The 16216-nt window shown below is 57.0% G+C and overlaps 3 protein-coding genes across 4 annotated transcripts; all 3 read right to left on the minus strand.

Moving 5' to 3' along the window:
- Positions 1-103: 103 nt before the first annotated feature.
- Positions 104-2329, minus strand: COX14 (cytochrome c oxidase assembly factor COX14). Its single transcript, XM_013199372.3, has 2 exons — positions 445-2329; positions 104-358 (listed from the first exon to the last, which is right to left on the minus strand). The coding sequence occupies exon 2, from the start codon at positions 354-356 to the stop codon at positions 198-200; it is 159 nt and encodes a 52-aa protein (XP_013054826.2). The 5' UTR covers positions 357-358; positions 445-2329; the 3' UTR covers positions 104-197.
- Positions 2330-2469: 140 nt separating this feature from the next.
- Positions 2470-7765, minus strand: GPD1 (glycerol-3-phosphate dehydrogenase 1). The gene is made up of 8 exons (XM_048052888.2): positions 7654-7765; positions 7325-7502; positions 6690-6830; positions 6206-6344; positions 5139-5251; positions 4590-4823; positions 4286-4392; positions 2470-4017 (listed from the first exon to the last, which is right to left on the minus strand). Exons 1-8 carry the CDS (start codon positions 7692-7694, stop codon positions 3921-3923), a joined length of 1050 nt encoding a protein of 349 aa, XP_047908845.1. The 5' UTR covers positions 7695-7765; the 3' UTR covers positions 2470-3920.
- Positions 7766-8708: 943 nt separating this feature from the next.
- On the minus strand, positions 8709-16179 carry SMARCD1 (SWI/SNF related, matrix associated, actin dependent regulator of chromatin, subfamily d, member 1). Of its 2 annotated transcripts, none has more exons than XM_066985804.1 (13): positions 15949-16179; positions 15647-15834; positions 14179-14221; positions 13958-14080; positions 13524-13652; positions 12936-13052; positions 12490-12591; positions 12230-12391; positions 12038-12135; positions 11476-11611; positions 11006-11128; positions 10651-10752; positions 8709-10425 (listed from the first exon to the last, which is right to left on the minus strand). In XM_066985804.1, the coding sequence occupies exons 1-13, from the start codon at positions 16114-16116 to the stop codon at positions 10372-10374; spliced, it is 1545 nt and encodes a 514-aa protein (XP_066841905.1). In that variant the 5' UTR covers positions 16117-16179; the 3' UTR covers positions 8709-10371. The 2 variants fall into 2 exon arrangements, with proteins under 2 accessions (XP_066841905.1, XP_066841906.1); XM_066985805.1 differs by having other exon boundaries at positions 13530-13652; positions 15949-16178.
- Positions 16180-16216: the final 37 nt, after the last annotated feature.

The following is a 16216-nucleotide window of genomic DNA, read 5'->3' on the forward strand; positions in this document are numbered from 1 at the left end:
CACGCGCCTCGCCTTACATCAACCCCCAAACCCCCCCCCGTCCCTAACAAAACCCCAAGCCCTTCCCCCAGCCCCGGGGCGGGACGAGGACACGACACCGAGCTCGGGGGCTTCTCACGGGGCTTTTATTGCGCTGCCCCGGCCCCGGGGAGCCATACGGGGAGGGGGTGGGGGGGATCCACGGCCCGAGCCCCCCCTCAGCTCTCGGGCCTCGCCGCCGCCTCCCGCTCCCGGCGGCGCTGCAGCAGGCGGTAGGCGCGGACGCCGCACAGGTACCCGCCGTACACCGTCAGCAGCATCATGGAGCCGGAGAACGCCTTGTAGCCGAAGTCAGCCAGCTGCTTGCCGGACACCATGCCTGCAACACAAGGCGGCGGTCAGCAAGCGACCCCCCCGGTTCCCTCCCCCCCCGCTCCCGCTCCCGGTCCCGGTGCCGGTCCCTACCCGCGCTCCCAGGCTCCGCCGCCACCGCAGGGCCGCGCTTCCCGGTAGCGTCCCCGTGAGGAAAGCGGGGCCGCGGGGCCTGCTGGGAGTTGTAGTCTGAGGGGGTGTGGGAGGGGGCTGTGGCGCCATCTGCTGTGTGGCTGCTCCTTCACCTCAGGAGCCCGCCGTCCCTCAGGCCCTGTCGTCGCCTGTCCCTCAGGCTCTGTCCCCTGTCCCTCAGGCCCGTTTCCCTCAGCACAGCTCCCCCAGGGCCTCCTCGCTCCTCAGCGCTCTCAGCACTGTGTGAGGCTGAGGAGCCAGCCCATCTTCGGCCTCACATGGGATGGAGCGAAGGGCGCCTTGCTCCAGCCCTGAGGTGGTCACTGGCCTCTTCACCCTCCCTCAGGGCCCAGGCTGTGCTCACATCTGGAGGGGCTCACGATTTGGAGAGCTTGTGTGCCTCCAAAAGCGCCGTGGCTGCTGTTGGTGCGGTGCTCTCGTTCCAAGCCACGAGCTCCTTGCTTGTATTTGAGGTTGGAAATGAGGAGACATTTCTTCTCAGAAAGAGCAGTCAGGCGTTGGGACGGGCTGCCCAGGGAGGCGGTGGAGTCACCGTCCCTGGGGGTGTTTAAGGACAGGTTGGACGTGGTGCTTGGGGACATGGTTTAGTGGGTGATACTGGTGGTAGGGGACGGTTGGACCAGATGATTTTGGAGGTCTTTTCCAACCCTGATGATTCTGGGATTCTCTGATACCACAGGCACAGCGCAGCCCCAGGCTGTGGGCTCTTTGAGGCGCCCAGAGTGCAAGAAATGGGGCCACCCCCTCGCCTGTGTCTTCTTGCCCAGGCTGCAGCAGCCCCCGGCGCTGCAGAGCCCTGAGCCATGCAGACCCTGCAGTGCCTGGATGTGCTGAGGCTGCAGAACATAACTCCAAATGGCAAAGGGAAGACTTTTTATAGCTCATGAACTCCAACGCTAGCGCAAGGCATGAAAAGTCTGAAAGCGAGGGATGCATACGCTGGCCACCCCCAGGTGAGACTCAGGACCTTCAGCAAATGCTGACAAGGCCTACAGGAGCTCAGGCACTGCCAGCCGTGTGTAGTGGCAAAAAAAGCCATGCTTGGAGCGATGTACTTCTGTAGCTGATGAGCTAACAGCTAAATTTAAGTCCAAAACACAGCTCCTGATCCTGCTGCAGCTCCAGGCAGGTGCTGGCAAGAGCTTTACATGCTGAGGTGAGAGACTGCAATGTGTCTAGGGAGGAGCGCTTGGACGCTCTCTCCCCTGTATGAGCCTCATATCCAAACACTTGAGCTGGGATTCCTGAAGCCCATCAAGACAAAGGGAACTAGAAGTTGTGCCAACCCTGCAAGAAGACACTGGACTTCCTTTATCTTCCCTCCAAGCTCACTAAAGTTTCTCAGAGGAAGCCGATGTTGGCTACTTTCTGAACGATAGCTCAGTTGAATTTAAAGGTCGTAGGGTGCTACCGAGAATGCTTGTCTAATAAAAGGCACAGAGGCAACTGCACTGCCAGCAGATTAAATTCCCCTAGCAAGAGGGCAAGCGGAGAACTAACAGTCCTGGAAAGGTCACTCAGTACGAGATGTATTTCAAAGAAAGGCAGGAATGAGGCAAGTCCAGCAGGGAAAAGAAGCTGGAGAGAGATGAATAAAACAGCACAGACCGTCCCAAGAAGCTAAGACATCAAAGTCTGGGGTACAGGTGGCACAGTGGGATCCTGGCATGGTTTCTGCCGGCCCCAGGTTAGGATTCTGTACCCAGCTCAGCGCTGCAGTTTCTACCCTCCCCAGTCCTACAGCCAAACTTTAACACAGGAACTGCTGCTGAGAAAAAGCAAGTGGGACACTGCGTTATGTTCTGAGCCAACATTGTCCTGCAGGGGCACTCTTACTCGTTTCTGGAACAGCACACACGGGTGCAGAGCCAGGAGGGAACAGCCAGTGCCCTCTCCTGCACTCTTAGCGAGACCAGCAGGCACCAACCCAAAGAGAACGATGCACTGGAACCACAGAGAAAAACGTGCGCCTCCCCTTCCCTCTCCAAATTTATTATTATTTTAAACATTCATAAAGTACACTGCTAGTCGGAGACCCAATGGCACTAGGACCCGGAACGGGGGTGGACAGCGAGATCTGCAGCAGCTCCAGCAGCCTGCCAGCCCAGACAGGGATCAGTGAACCGCCGGACACGCGGTCCTGAGCAAACACGAGCAGAGTGAACCAGCTTCAGAGGCCCAGAGAGGCACGTGGCAGCCAGCTGGACAAGGGGCAAGTTTCAAAGGCACGGCATGAGGAACGAGACCTCTGTCCTCTGTTGTGATGCTGGAGGTCTGCCTGTACCTCTGTGGATCACGTCCTTTGCTGCCCCTTGCGCTACTGGGCAATTGCCAGCACCCTCCCACGAGGGGCGGCAGGGAAAGCGTGGAACCTGCTTTCTCAGCTCCTATAAAGCCACAGAAAGAAGCAAAGACCAGCCTAAGGCACAGACCAGAGCAAGCCAGAGTGAAGGCAAAAGCTGCTGCGGGTCACTCATCTAAAAGCACCATGGCCCAACTGCTTCGGCAGGTACCCTGCCAAGGGCTACGCTGCCTGCCAGCTGCTCAGAAAAACTTTGGGGCAGTTGGTCCCTGCGTTGCCAAAGCCAGCCAGAGGACAAACCAAGGCGAGGGAGGAAGGCTGCCCAGGGACAGTCAGCGGGCATGGAAATAGCACAGACAAATCAGTGACAAAAGGGGTCAGCGGCCAGGCTTGGGTGTGAGAGCAAAAAGCTGAATAACTGAGCTCCGAGGGCTCCCTCCGGAGCTGTCCTCACACGCAGAGCCTCGGCCGTCCCGTTCAGCAGGAGCAGCTGGTGGTGGCTGGGGAAGCAGCGCATGGCAGGGTGGCAAAGAGCTATTTTCTGTGCTGGTGCTTCTTAGAAAGAAAAGTGATTATCAGCCCCTTTGAAAGTCCTCAGGAACTTCAGTCTCTGGTGGAGCCTGGCAGGGAACCGTGCCCCCTCTGCGAGGCGGTAAAGCCAAAAGCAACAGCAGCAAGCAGGAAAGAGCTGGTGTCATGCGAAGTGGCCCCATGGGGCTCATAGCAAAGCTTGCCCTCCAAGGCAGTGCCTCCTGCACAGCCTGTATTGATCAAGACGACTTAAGCAGAGTCCCTCTGAGAACTGAGTCCATCGCAGCAAAAGAAAGTGAAAGGAGGAAGATGCTCAGCCCCGCTCAGGGCAGACCCTAGACAGAAGCAGAAGCTAAACGAGCCCTTCGAAGAGAGAGGGAGATCAGCAGGTACCTCTGTGCAGATGCCAGGCTCAGGCTGGCAGTCTCCAGGGCCGAGAAGGGGAACCTCTGCCCTTCCAGCGCTCTGCAAAGGCTCCCAGGAAATCTGGACTCCTCACAAAGCTGTAGCAGCAGCGAGTTGGTGCGGGCAGGAGCTCTCTGCTCATCTCAGCAGGATCGGTGGTTCTGCAGGCGGAGCCCCCTTACATGTGCTCGGGGTGGTTCTGGAGACACTTGATGACATCGGTAACAGGTTTGCCCTCGTAGCAGATCTGATACACGGCTGTGAAGAGGGGGAACCTACGGGCAGATGAACAAAATCAGCCCTTGCTGCATTGCCAGAGCTGGCGGAGTCAGAGCACCTCCACTTCTGTTGCGCCACGCAGGACCACTGGGCGGGAGCAGGGGGGACTGAGGCGTGCTGCCTCACCCACCAGGCTGGATGCGGGCAGTGCAAAGCTTTGCCTGAGCTGCAGGGACACCGAGGGTGAATTTCCCATCCCTCACCTGCAGGGAAGATCCCAGCCCAGCCTCGAAAAAAGCAGGCAAGGGGGATGAGAGCACTCACTTCTCCACCATGTTCTTGCTTTTAAGGATGCGATGCAGCTCAGCAGACGTCTGGGGACCCTGCAGCTTCTGCCCATTCAACATCTCCTTCTCCAGTTGCTCAATAGACTGAAACAACCCAACAGAGAGGGGAGCTGGACGCTGCGATGCCATCCGCTGCCCCGCAGTTCCTTCCCTGGAGCCAGGCTGTGGCGCTGGGCAAGTGAAGAATGCCACAAGGCTAGCTGGCTCCCTGCCGCTGCCAACTCAGCAGATTGATGCAGGTATTAACGCCCCCCTCGTTGCCTGCTCCCCGCTCTGCTCACCTTCCCAGTCTTGGCAAAAGCCTCAGCCACCTTGCGGTTGCGACCACCGTAGCAGGTAGTGATGAGATCGGCGACCCCGCAGCTCTCCAGGAAGGTGGAGGGGGTGACGGGCCCCTTGCAGAAGAGTTTGGCGAAGCCAATCATCTCCATCAGTCCCAGACGGATAACAGCAGCCTTCGTGTTGTCTCCGAAGCCGAGGCCGTCGCAGAAACCAGCCCCTACAGCCACGATGTTCTGGAAGACAATAGCACAGAGTGATCTGTTCCCACTAGAGCCCAGGGCTTTGCCACATCCACAGGCTGCCCGAGTGATCCCGAGAGCAGGCTGCTGCCTGCCCCTGCCTGTCTGGCAGCCATCAGTCCCTCCGAGGAGCTGAACAGGACACACACAGCTGCCTCCAAAACCTGGCCTCTTGCCCAAGCGTCTCAGCGAGCCAGGGTGCAATATCCAGAGGAGTTCATCCAAGTGGCAGCCTCCTCCCCAGAGCTCCCCGCAGAGCTCAGGCTCTGCTAACCGAGATCTACAGACCTCAGCCAGCAGCTCACCCACCTTGAGAGCCCCGCAGATCTCTACGGTGTCAGCCTCCTGCACCACCGTGACGCGGAAATTCGGCGTCTGCATCAGCTCCTTCAGGATCTGCCCGTACTGCGCGTTCTTGCACCCTGACGAGACAAAAGGAGAAGCGTGAGGGGAGAGGGAGACGTGAAGGAGACCCCGGAGGAGGGCTGTTCTCTTCTCCAGCGCACTGGTATGTTCCTGCAGCGTAGCCCTCGCATCCGGCGCAGTGAGAGGAATCTCTTGCTCAACTGCTGGGCATTGCTAAACGTTTGTGGGACCACAAAGTGCCAGGCGGGCGTACAGTGCCTGGTGGATAATCAAGGTTCAACCTTGGGATTCCCAGAAGATGGGGATGATGCCTGCCATTGCATTGAGCAAGAGAGAAGTGGCGTGCCCAGTAGATTAAAGGCGTCTTCAGAGACTGCAGATTTGTGTTTGGAGGCTGCTGCGCTCTCTGTTCCTGCAGGGCCCTGCATGGGAGAGTTTCTGTGCTTGCAGTGACAGCAAGCTCTGCTTCCACGTCTCCGGTCCCTGCAGCCTTCTGCATGGCTTGTTTGCTTTTGTTTCAAACACGGACACTTTGAATCTTGTAACTTCTAACCCAGAGAACTGTTCTGTTGGTTTTGGCTGCTGTGTACGGTTCACAAACAGTGCGGAGGATGTCAGGAGCTGCCGCCAGATGAACTCTCAAGTAGCCCTGGCTAGCAAGGACATGAGATCCAGGTGATTGTCCCTTGAAGCCCAGTGAGATAAAGGTAGGTGAACTCTATTTCCTAAAGGGTCTCTCAGTGTCCGTCCCTTTCACTTGTACCAGGCCAACTGCCAGATGCTCCTAGTCAGTGCTGGCAGGAGCTTTCAGACACACAACCCTGTTTTTAATGAAGGGAGCAATCACACTGCAAACCCTGTGAATCAGTTCATCGAGCTCCTACGGAGCCTCACTGCCTTCACAGGGAAAAAGGGACGGCTCTCCCTAGGCAGCACCACGCTCCCCCCTTTACGTCTTCCCGCTCGTCAGAAACGGTGGCTGCTAATGAGGAGGGATGCTGGCTCCTTACCGATGGTTGTTTCACAGAACTTCTCTTCTGCCACTTCATTAGCAATGTTGGCCCCCATGAGGACGCTCATCTCTATTCCCAGTTTCTCGTGGATAATGTCTGAGATCAGCCTCAGCCCGTCTGGTCCTTCGTCCACCCCCTGGGAGACAGCCAGGGGCAGAGATGAGCACCTGTCCCCTCCAGCGGGACCTGGCCCCCGCTGTCCCAACCCCGTCACTCCCCATCCTGCGATGCTGTCGCCCCAACAGCCCCCCCCAAGCTCAGCTGCGCCCCGCTCGCAGCGCTTCAGACCCCCTGCATGCCCTCACCCTTTTCCACTCCACGAACACACCTCCAGACCCCCGCGAAGACTTCCCACACCCCTCTTGTACGCCACCAAAACCCCAGAGCCCACTTTCTGCTCCCAGACCCCCCTGGCTCCCCTTTGCAGCCCCGCACAAGCTGTAACCCCCGGCTGCCAGGGCGGCGCTCCTCCTGCTCGCACCTTGATGAGCGACACCCCGATGGCGCCTTTCTTCACGTGGCCCTTGAGCTGCTCGCAGACCTTGCCGATGAACTGGTGGGGCACCACGAACAGGAGGACGTCGGCCCCGGCGCAGGCTTTCAGCAGGTCTGGCTCTGCCACCTGCAGGGTGGGACCGTCAGGACCTGCACCCGATTTTTCATGGCGAGGGGCCTGCCCCTGTCCACGACGAGGGGAGCAGGGGCTGGAGGACAAGTGCGTGGGGTTTCCCCGTAAGAGGACGGACACAAAGGCTGGCGGGGCAGAGGGGCTGGAGCTTGGCAGCACAAAAGGCTGAGTGTACGGTCACAGGACGACAGCGCCCGGGCTCGCCGCGCACCGCTGATGCCAGCTCGGAGGCAGCCGCGTGGCTTCAAGCCCAGGCTGCGGGATGCCAGAGCAGGGGCAAAGGTGGGCAGCGAGGGTGGCCAGGGCTGCGGCTCATCCAAGCGCGCTGCAAGGTCACTGGGAACGTGTAAGCGAGCCCCGTGCATCCCCGTTCGCACAGCCAGCACGCGGGGCCGCGGCAGCTCCCAGCGCAGCTTTTTATTACCTGTCACCGGGGAGCCCGGCTGCCAGCGCCGGCTCTCGAGCTCGGCAGGGAAGGCCACACTCACCACGTTGGGGGGCAGCTTGTGTCCCGGCAGGTACTTGACGTTCTCGTGCTCCGTGTTGATGATTTCGGTGAGGCGCCGGCCGCCCACCTCCTCCTCCAGCACCCACATGCTCACCAGGTTCTCGAAGGTGCTCAGCCGCGCCGCGTTGCTGCCCGCGATCTTGGCGATGGCCGAGCCCCTGCACGGGCAGAGCGGAGCCGTAGGCACCGAGGCTGCCGGCACCGGGGAGCCCGGGGCACCCCACGGCCCTTGCCCGGGGGTCCCGGTGTCCCGGGGACAGCTCCGTGCTCCGGGAGGGGACCCGCAGCGCCCGGCCACCGGCTGCTCACCAGTTGCCGGAGCCCACGACGCACACTTTCTTGCCGCCCATGGTGCGAGGAGCTGCAGCGCTGCTCCGTGCCGAGCCCGCCGCCGGTATTTGAAGGCTGCCCCCGAGCAGGGGCGGCCCCAGCCCGCCTCCCGCTCCGCCCCGGGGGCAAACCGGGCACCCGCGGCCCCGGGGGGCCGCCCAGGTCGCTGGCCCCGGCCGCAGCCGGTGCTCGCGGCTCCGGGGAAGCCAAGCCAGCGCCCGGCGGCTGCAGATCGCTGCCCCGAAGCGAAGGCGCTCGGCTCGCCGATCTCAGCGCAGCCGGGAACGGTGAGTGCCCAGCGGCTTCCCCCCCTCTCCCTCCCCTCAGATTGCCGCATAAAAGCATTTTATTTGCCCCCAAAGAAGCGTCGTCCCGTCGTGTCACCTCCCCGGGTGGGAGACGTGAACCATCTGACTGCAGAGCCAGGAGGCAACGCCAGCCTTCATCCCAGCGCTAAGCAGCAGCAGCACCGACTGCTTGGCCTTACGCGAAGCGCCCTTTCTTCTAGACGCAGAGGATCTCTTTCTCTTGCAGCGAGGCTTTACAAGTTTTCTGTAAAGCGTTACATTTCTACTCCGATAACCAAGGCAGGGTGCAAAGAGCGAAGCCCCTTTCGCATGCCTTTAAACCCATCTCTGGAACCTTTAATACAGTTTCCTCAAAATCATACCTGAATCCCGCGGGGCTTACAACAGGCTGTCACCGTTCTGCACGGCGGTGTGAATACCGGGCCGTCTAGATTTTATCAGCACCTTGGCCACTGGATTTCCAGGTTTGCTCAAGTTACTTTGCTTATTTACCACAAAAGCACTCTGCAAAGGCTTAGTGGGCGCTGCAAGCCACAGATCCTTACCTGAAAGACGCTGTATGAAAGGCCAAAACGTGATGAACGTTTTCTCTGCAGTTTCTTAAACCAGTTAAAAAAATAAAGTGAAAATAATCCTGTCCCTTCCCAGGCAAATACATGAGGTATCATCCACCAAGGCAGCTGCTGAGAGAAAGTGTGCTGTCAGCACAGAAGGAGGGAGGACAGCTTCCTTCACAGGAGGCTTTTATTAAAACTGGGTGACATCTACAAGGATACAGTACAAAAAAAATTTTGGTCCATGGAAAAACCCATAATATTCAGTTAAGAAAAGCAGTTACTCTGCAACAGCTATGTTTGCCTACGCAGTACTCAGCATCCTTCATGTGTGACTACCCTGAGGAGTCAGTGGGCTGCTTCACCAGCACCAAGACCTTCACCCCAGTACCACAGAGGAGCCATTTCAAAGAGGGTAAAGGAGAAGGGAAGTCGAGAGCCTATTACTCACAGACATGTAGTAACACAGACACAAGGAGTAGGGCCACCCAGGCTCCCAAATTCATAGTAACCTTCCCAACCACACCAGAGCCGGGTGTGGGGATGAGGGGGGCTTGTCAGTAACGTGGCTTTGCAGCTGTTCCAAGAGAATATGACCAACTTTTGAGTCCATTTGCATTAGTCCCGAGCAGAAATACTGAGATCCGGGTTAGAGAAGCCGCTCTCTTACACCTGACCACTAGTTCACTAGTAAATAGTTCCATGACGAGGCATGGGGGCTGCTACTCCCCACAGTAAAGAAAGTCTACTTGTACATTCCTGATCCATGCTGGGCCTTATGGCAGCCCTGGAACCTAAAACTTGACTAAAAACCACAGGAGCTTCAGCATGGAAACATCTCCTAACTCACATATGCTTGGAGCTACATCCATTCCCAAGGACGGTCCTGTTACACTCAGGTCCACACAAAGGAGCCTCTGGTCCCCAAAGCAAGTGACATATGACAACTGTCCCGAAGGAATGAGCGTACAACACCCCACCCCTGCACAATTACACGGGCAGCTGTTGCATCCTCCCTCCCTGCTACAGGGAAAACAAGCAGCCAGGTGGCTTGCTGGAACCCCAAGTGTTTTGAAGTGCAGTGAAGTCTCAGCACTCCAGATCTTGCACACCCCTGCGGTAAGCCAATGCTTCATCTCCCCTGTGATTCCCAGCCTAAAACAGTCTGTCATAAACATGAAGGGAGCAGGACAGGAAAAAAAAGGGACAAGAGAAGAAGCGATTCTCTACACAGTCCGGTAACTTCCTCAAGGAGGAGAGTGACCTGTGGGGCAGCCCAGTGCAGCAGCACCCTCCGCGTGAAGGAGGGGAGGGCTGGGAGGTATGTCAGCTCGTGGCATCCTGCCCGCTCCATCTCCTGGTACCTTGCTACAAAAAGAGGCAGGGACTAGACTAGCCGCAGAGCTCCACCCTTAGAGCAGGTCCAGGCTTCCCAGACCCAGGTCTCACGTGTGCCACAACTAGATGCTAGCTGAGGAGGAACGGGCTGTGGTTTCTGAACTTGAGAAAAGCTCCAAGTCAGCATTCATACTGGCTACCGGGGACACTACAGGCAGTACGGAGTCACAGAAAGGCTCTCAGAAGCCCTGGGACTGACAAGGCAACAGTCAGGAAGAAAACCAGGTAGAAGTGTGTGCTCGTTGGAGCCCGTCTGCTTGCCACTCCCCAGAAGACCCCAGGTGTCCTAGAGTTGCCCCAACAGGGGCAATGCCAGGATGGATAATGGTGCAGGCCTCAGTGCCGGAGTGGGATTACGTGAGCTGTAACAGCGTACTCTGCAGCTCTGTCTCCACAAGTAGCTGTGATGCCTTCTGGCTGGGGAGGAGCGGAGCGGCCTATGTGTTGCGGATTCCCAGGGCCTGCTCTAGTTCCTGCCGTCTTTGCTGTACCTGCGAGAGAAGCCAGAGTTGCAGCATTAACACAGACAGCAGCGCAGCATCCAAGTACCACAGGGCCCAGGGGGAAAAGAGTGAGTCCAAACCGGGACCAAGATGCATCAGCAGCGCCTACAAGTGAGGCTTAGCAATGCCACTTTTCACCAGCAGTGAAAAAGGAGCGACAGGTATGTGGAGCCACCAGGTACAGAGGGGGGACACCTGCTTGGGGACGCTCACCTTGGAGTAGAAGTATCTGCACACAGCTTCCTGAGCCCACGGCTGGAAGTAGAACTCAGCTCTACGCTCCTCTTCAGGATTCCCAACAACATCAGTCATCGTCTGGAAAGCACAAAGGACAAAACAGTTCAGGGAGCGTGAAAGCTCTGGCTGTGCTGAGCAAGCCTGCACGCACACACGCCCTTCCTCAAAGAAACATCAGTACAGTCAGGTCAGGTCCTTATCCTTGACTTCAATACAAGTCTTGCTTTCTGAAAAGGAAATTGCCTCTCTCCCTCTCTCTCTCTGTGGGAGCTGGTAATAATGAGTAAAGAGTGTGACTGGATCCAGCTTCCCCACAAGATGAAGCTTTTACCTTCAAGTCCCGGCACTGGGACTGCAGCCAGTCATTGATGAAGCCCTGAGGATCTCGGGCAAAACTCAGCATGAACTCACGCTGGGTCTTCAGCTGGTTAATTGTCTCTATTGTTTCATGGATCTGAAGGAGATAAGCACAGCGACGCGACTGCTGAATAGGGGAAAATGTCAGAGAAACATCAAGAGGTCCAACACACGAAGGTGAATTCTTATGCTCCCTGGCTGACTTATCAGATAGGATTCTCAACTCCCACCTTCCTGCTCTAAACATTACCAATTTCCCCACTGACCATTTCCTTTAAAACTGTGCTTCCAGATAAAGCCACCTATTTGAAACCAGGGCTGAGCCGACCCCAGCTTCCGAACGCACAACAGCGCAAAGCTGAACTGTCACATTCAGGGGTCACTTTGCTCCAAACCCACACTCCTACCCAGAACTGACAGCAGACCCAAAGGAGCTCTTCCTACCTTGTTATCCAGAGCAGCAATTTCCTGTTGACTAGCTGTTGAGAGCAGGAATGAATTCATCTGAGTCTTCAAGGTATCATCCACCTCCACATCGATGTCATAGCAGGCCGTTTTCTTCTGGTCATTTGGGTCAACGCTAGGGGCATCCAAAAGGATCCAAAACAAGTGAGTAGTTCAAGAAAGCACCAAATTGTGGCTACTCTAGGGTGATGCTGCATAAGGACTGCAGGCAGGGACAAGCCAAGCTACTGTTAGCTTCAGCTCTAACACCAAACAGCAAAGCTCTGTGTGGCTTTGCAGCACACGGACTAAGTAACTGTGTAGATAGAAATCTGCTTGGAGCAATTGTCATGCAAAGGATGGTACGAACATGGGAGTGCCTGGTGGAAAAGAGGGATGTGGTAGACAAGAGGTGGCCATTCTTGTACAAAGAAATGATGACTGGCAACACAGGGGAACCGCTACTGAAAAAGCAGAACATTACATCGTCTTCCCGTGCAAGCCTCATCCATCCCTTCCACTCTTCTTTCTATAAATACAAAGCCAAGTGGAGCAGTCTCACCTGATCACATGATTGATGATGATCGGTTCTGGGGGCATAAGCAACGCGTGAAGCCTTTGTGGGATTTCAGAGAACTTCATCCGCTGAGATTCAAATATCTGTGCCAGAAACACAGGGCTCAACGGAGAGCTCAATGCCAGGGATCACTGGCTGCTCACACAGAAACGCTGAGGCAGCCACGGACACCATTACCTGCTGGAGGTATTTGTCACAGATGACATACTCCCGCTCGTGGGGGTCCTGGAGCTTGTGGGTCTTGATATATTGCCACAAAGCCTGGATGATCACTGGACGGGTCTGAGTGTGAATCCCCAGGAGACGAGCCAAGCGGGGGTCCAGTTTGAACTGGGGAGGCTTAAAGAAAACAGCCCAGAAAGATGAGATGGGAGCGTGGCCACAGACACAGCTGAGCAAACACTGCAAGCCCAGCACTGTTGCTCCCGATATCTTACCTGGTAATCGAGCATCAGAAGGACAGTACAGCGCACATTGACATCTCCTGGCCTCTTCACCTGGAAGCCATCCGTCTCCTGGGTTGTTGCAGTCCTGTGCCACTGGAATATGTGGAACAGGAGAGGGCATTCAGATGCACTCGCACGCTTGATTCCCTTTGCTCCTGCTGCTTGGCACCCAGCATGCTCGTCAGTAAACCACACCCACTCAGAAAATTCATCTTATTCCCGTTTATAGTTTGTAACAAGAGTTAATCCATTTATTCAGACCCCTAGCAACTCAGTGGAAGAGCTAAGAAAAGAATTCAAGAGAATTCAAGCCTGGCTCCCAGCCACTTGAACAAGTCTTAAATACCCTCACCTCTCAAGTTATACAACTTATGTACAAATCAGTCTCCTGAAACAGCAACCCATTTTTAGAGACAATAGAGCAAAAAGAAGCTCACCTCTACCAGGTGATTGTCAGGGCCATAGAGGTCTTTATCAAGTTCAATGACCAGAGATTTAAAGAAGGATGAAAACTTTCTTTTCTGCTTGGTGGCATCGTATTTGGACAAAGCAGACTGCAAGCAACACAGGAAGGAAGAGAGTCAGGAGAGCAAGTCCCAGGACGCAAGCACAGGCAAGGCGCCCAACAGCGTTCCTCTAAGTTCTGAACACTTACGTTCATCAATACATGCTGGAAAATCAAGTTCCAAGTCAAAAAAATGGTGAAAGACTGGAGATAGAGATGAGCTTGGAGGAATTAGCTCACTCAGCAATCAGATAAAACGCAAGTGCCCTGGTTCTAAGAGCCATTGACCGTCTCTCACCATTAATTCTTATAGCTATAAGAACTTTGTACAACTCATGTTCTGCCATGGGGATACCCAGCGGTCTCTGAGTTGGGCTCTCGGTCTCGTCACCACCAGACTCCTTGGAAAACAGAGATGAAGGAGGATATCAAGCCCTTAGCTACGCTCTCGGACACTAAGAAACTGGTTTCACTGTCAATTCCAGATCCATAAAGTCACCTCTGCGGCTGCGTAACTCACACTTACATCTTCCAGCAGCCGGCCTTCCACCCGAAGCTCCCAGGAGGCAACCGTTCCTTCTCCATCCTCTGCATCTGACTTGGCTGGATTGAAGGTGTTGGAGATAAAAATTCGTAGCTTTCGCTTTTGCTACAAGAAAAAGCATCAGTTCAGCGTTAATTTTGAAGTAAACAGATGGCTATCTTGCTTATGCTTTGCCAAAACTAAGCTTAATATTCTTGTTTGCCTCCTATTTCCCCTCTCCTAAGAGGAGCAGCACGGGAAGAGGCATTCCTGGTTCTGCTCCATGGTTACGCCTGCAGTATTAATTAAGATTCCTTATGGGCCACGCTTACAGGGACATGTCCCAAACTTCTGTGCCCTCCTCCCCACTCCACTAAGGTGAGATTCTCCGATCCTTGCTTACAATAACCGTGAACGCAGCCCCCACCTACCTTAATGGGTCGCTTCAAGGCCTCCTGGATATCCAGGCGTTTCCTCATGATCGTCTGGTCTAATTTCCTTTCAAAGGCCAGCAAGTCCATGTAGGCCTGAGACTCGGGGACGAGCTCACGGATCTACAGCAAAGCACGAGCCCGTCAAGAACGCAACTCACCACCAGCACCCTCGCCCTCCTTTCATATCGTCAGGGGCTGCAACCGCGCGTGCCACTCACCCTCTGAGGTAGAATTTTGTCAGCCATCTTTTTCTTTTTAGCGCTGTAAAGGAAGGAGATGCGTATTAAAATGTCAACTATGCTAATTAATGACAGGCAGTCATGAAAGGAGCAGCACGATGGCTTGTTCCCTGGTTTAGCACTGCGACACTGGCAGCGCTCGCAGCCTGGAGGCCGGTCTCAGGCCCAGGCTCTCATTTTCGGAGGCAGTTATCGTCACCGTCGTGCAGTCGGGCTCTTTATTTCCCCCAGCCCCTGCCCCGCCAGGCCTCCAGCGCTGCAGAGCTGACAAATCCCGCGGCAGCGGGACTAACCCACTACCTGCACGTTTCAGAGCCACAAGGAAAGCTCAGAAGGCACGGCTGCATCACGTCGGAAAGGCTGTGCTGACAGCACGCCTCACCGCAGCGACTTGTGATTTCTAGGACTGACTTTTCTAGGAGACTCGTTTTAAACCAAGGGATGCGCTGCCAACATTACTGAGGCATCATATTGTTCTGCCAGAAACCTAACACAAACGTGCCCTTGTCTAATAGCCGTGCGTTATTCTTATATCTGCTGGAAGCTCCCCTCTCCCAGAAAAGGGGCTGCACACGAAAGCTGAACTCCCTTTCAGCCACCCAACAAAAAGAAGCAACGAGAGGCCCGGGCATGGCGCGAAGGCAAAGCGCCGGGGACACGGGCACACAGAAAAGCTTTGTGCTGCTGAGAGCAGCCAGCACGCGACACGAGGTCAGCGATGCTGCCGCTTCGATCCCTGCTTCGGCAAGGCCTTAGAGCTCGCTCTGTGATTTCGGCGGTGCCCTACCCGCACCCCAAAACCCGATCTTTCCCCATTATGCCTTTGGGGAGAGAAGCAATGAATGCGTGCCTGTGCGGGGATGCTCGAGGGGATCGGGGGTGCTTGGGGGGGGATCAGGGGTGCTTGGAGATTTTGGGGGATGCTTGGGGGTGATCGGGGATGTCAGGGGATGCTCGAGGATGTCTGGAGATGCTTGGAGATGATCGGAGATGCTTGGGGATGACTGGGGATGTCCAAGGATGCTTGGGGATGCTCGGGGATGTCAGGGGACGTCCAAGGATGCTTAAGGATGCTCAGGGATGTCCGGGGATGTCAGGGGATGCTCGGGGATGACTGGGGATGTCCAAGGATGCTTGGGGATGTCTGAGGATGCTTGGGGATGCTCGGGGATGTCAGGGGACGTCCAAGGACGCTTAAGGATGCTTGGGGATGTCAGGGGATGCTTGGAGATGTCCGAGGATGCTTGGGGATTGCCTGGGGATGTCCAGGGATGCTTGGGACTGCCTGGGGATGTCCAAGGATGCTTGGGGGTGTCCAGGGATGCTTGGGGATGATCAGGGGATGTCGGGGGACGCTCGGGGCTGCCCGCGGATGTCCGAGGATGCTCGGGGACGCCCAGGGATGCCGGGGGACGCCCGGGGATGCCCCGCTGCCTCCGACCCTTACTTGTGGTTGCGGTTGGGCACGGCCTGCGGCTGCACCTGCTGGAGCTGCTGCGGCGCCGGCCTCTTGCGGGCCTGATCCAGGCTGGCCTGCGCCATCCCGGGCCGCACCGCCGGGCTCCCGCCGTAGCCGGGCGGCCCCATGGAAGGCCCCTGCGGGGCCAGCCGGCTGCCCGGCAACATCCCGGGGCGCTGCGGAGAGAAGAAAAGCGGTCCAGCGCCCGCCGGGGCGGGGGGACGGCCCCGGCCCCGGCCCCGGCCCCATCCCCGCTCCCTCCCGCCCCGCCGGCCCCTTCCCCGCCTCACCGGGTAGGCGGCCCCCGGCAGCGGCGAGCGGTACAGGCCCTGTCCCGGGGCCGGGCCCATGCGGACCGGCCCCCCCGGAGCTCCCGGCCCCAGGGCCCCGGCCCCGGCAGCGGCCCCCCCGCCGCCACCGCTGGGAGTCACCGACTGGAAGCCCGCCCGCGCCGCCATCTTCTGCGAGCACAAAGGGAGCGGGGCCGGAACGGCGGCGCCGGAACGGCGGGGCCCGGAGCGCCCAGCCCCAGCCCCGGCCGCGAGCAGAGCGGCCGCG

This window comes from Anser cygnoides, chromosome 32 (assembly GCF_040182565.1).
Source record: "Anser cygnoides isolate HZ-2024a breed goose chromosome 32, Taihu_goose_T2T_genome, whole genome shotgun sequence".
NCBI lineage: Eukaryota > Metazoa > Chordata > Aves > Anseriformes > Anatidae > Anser > Anser cygnoides.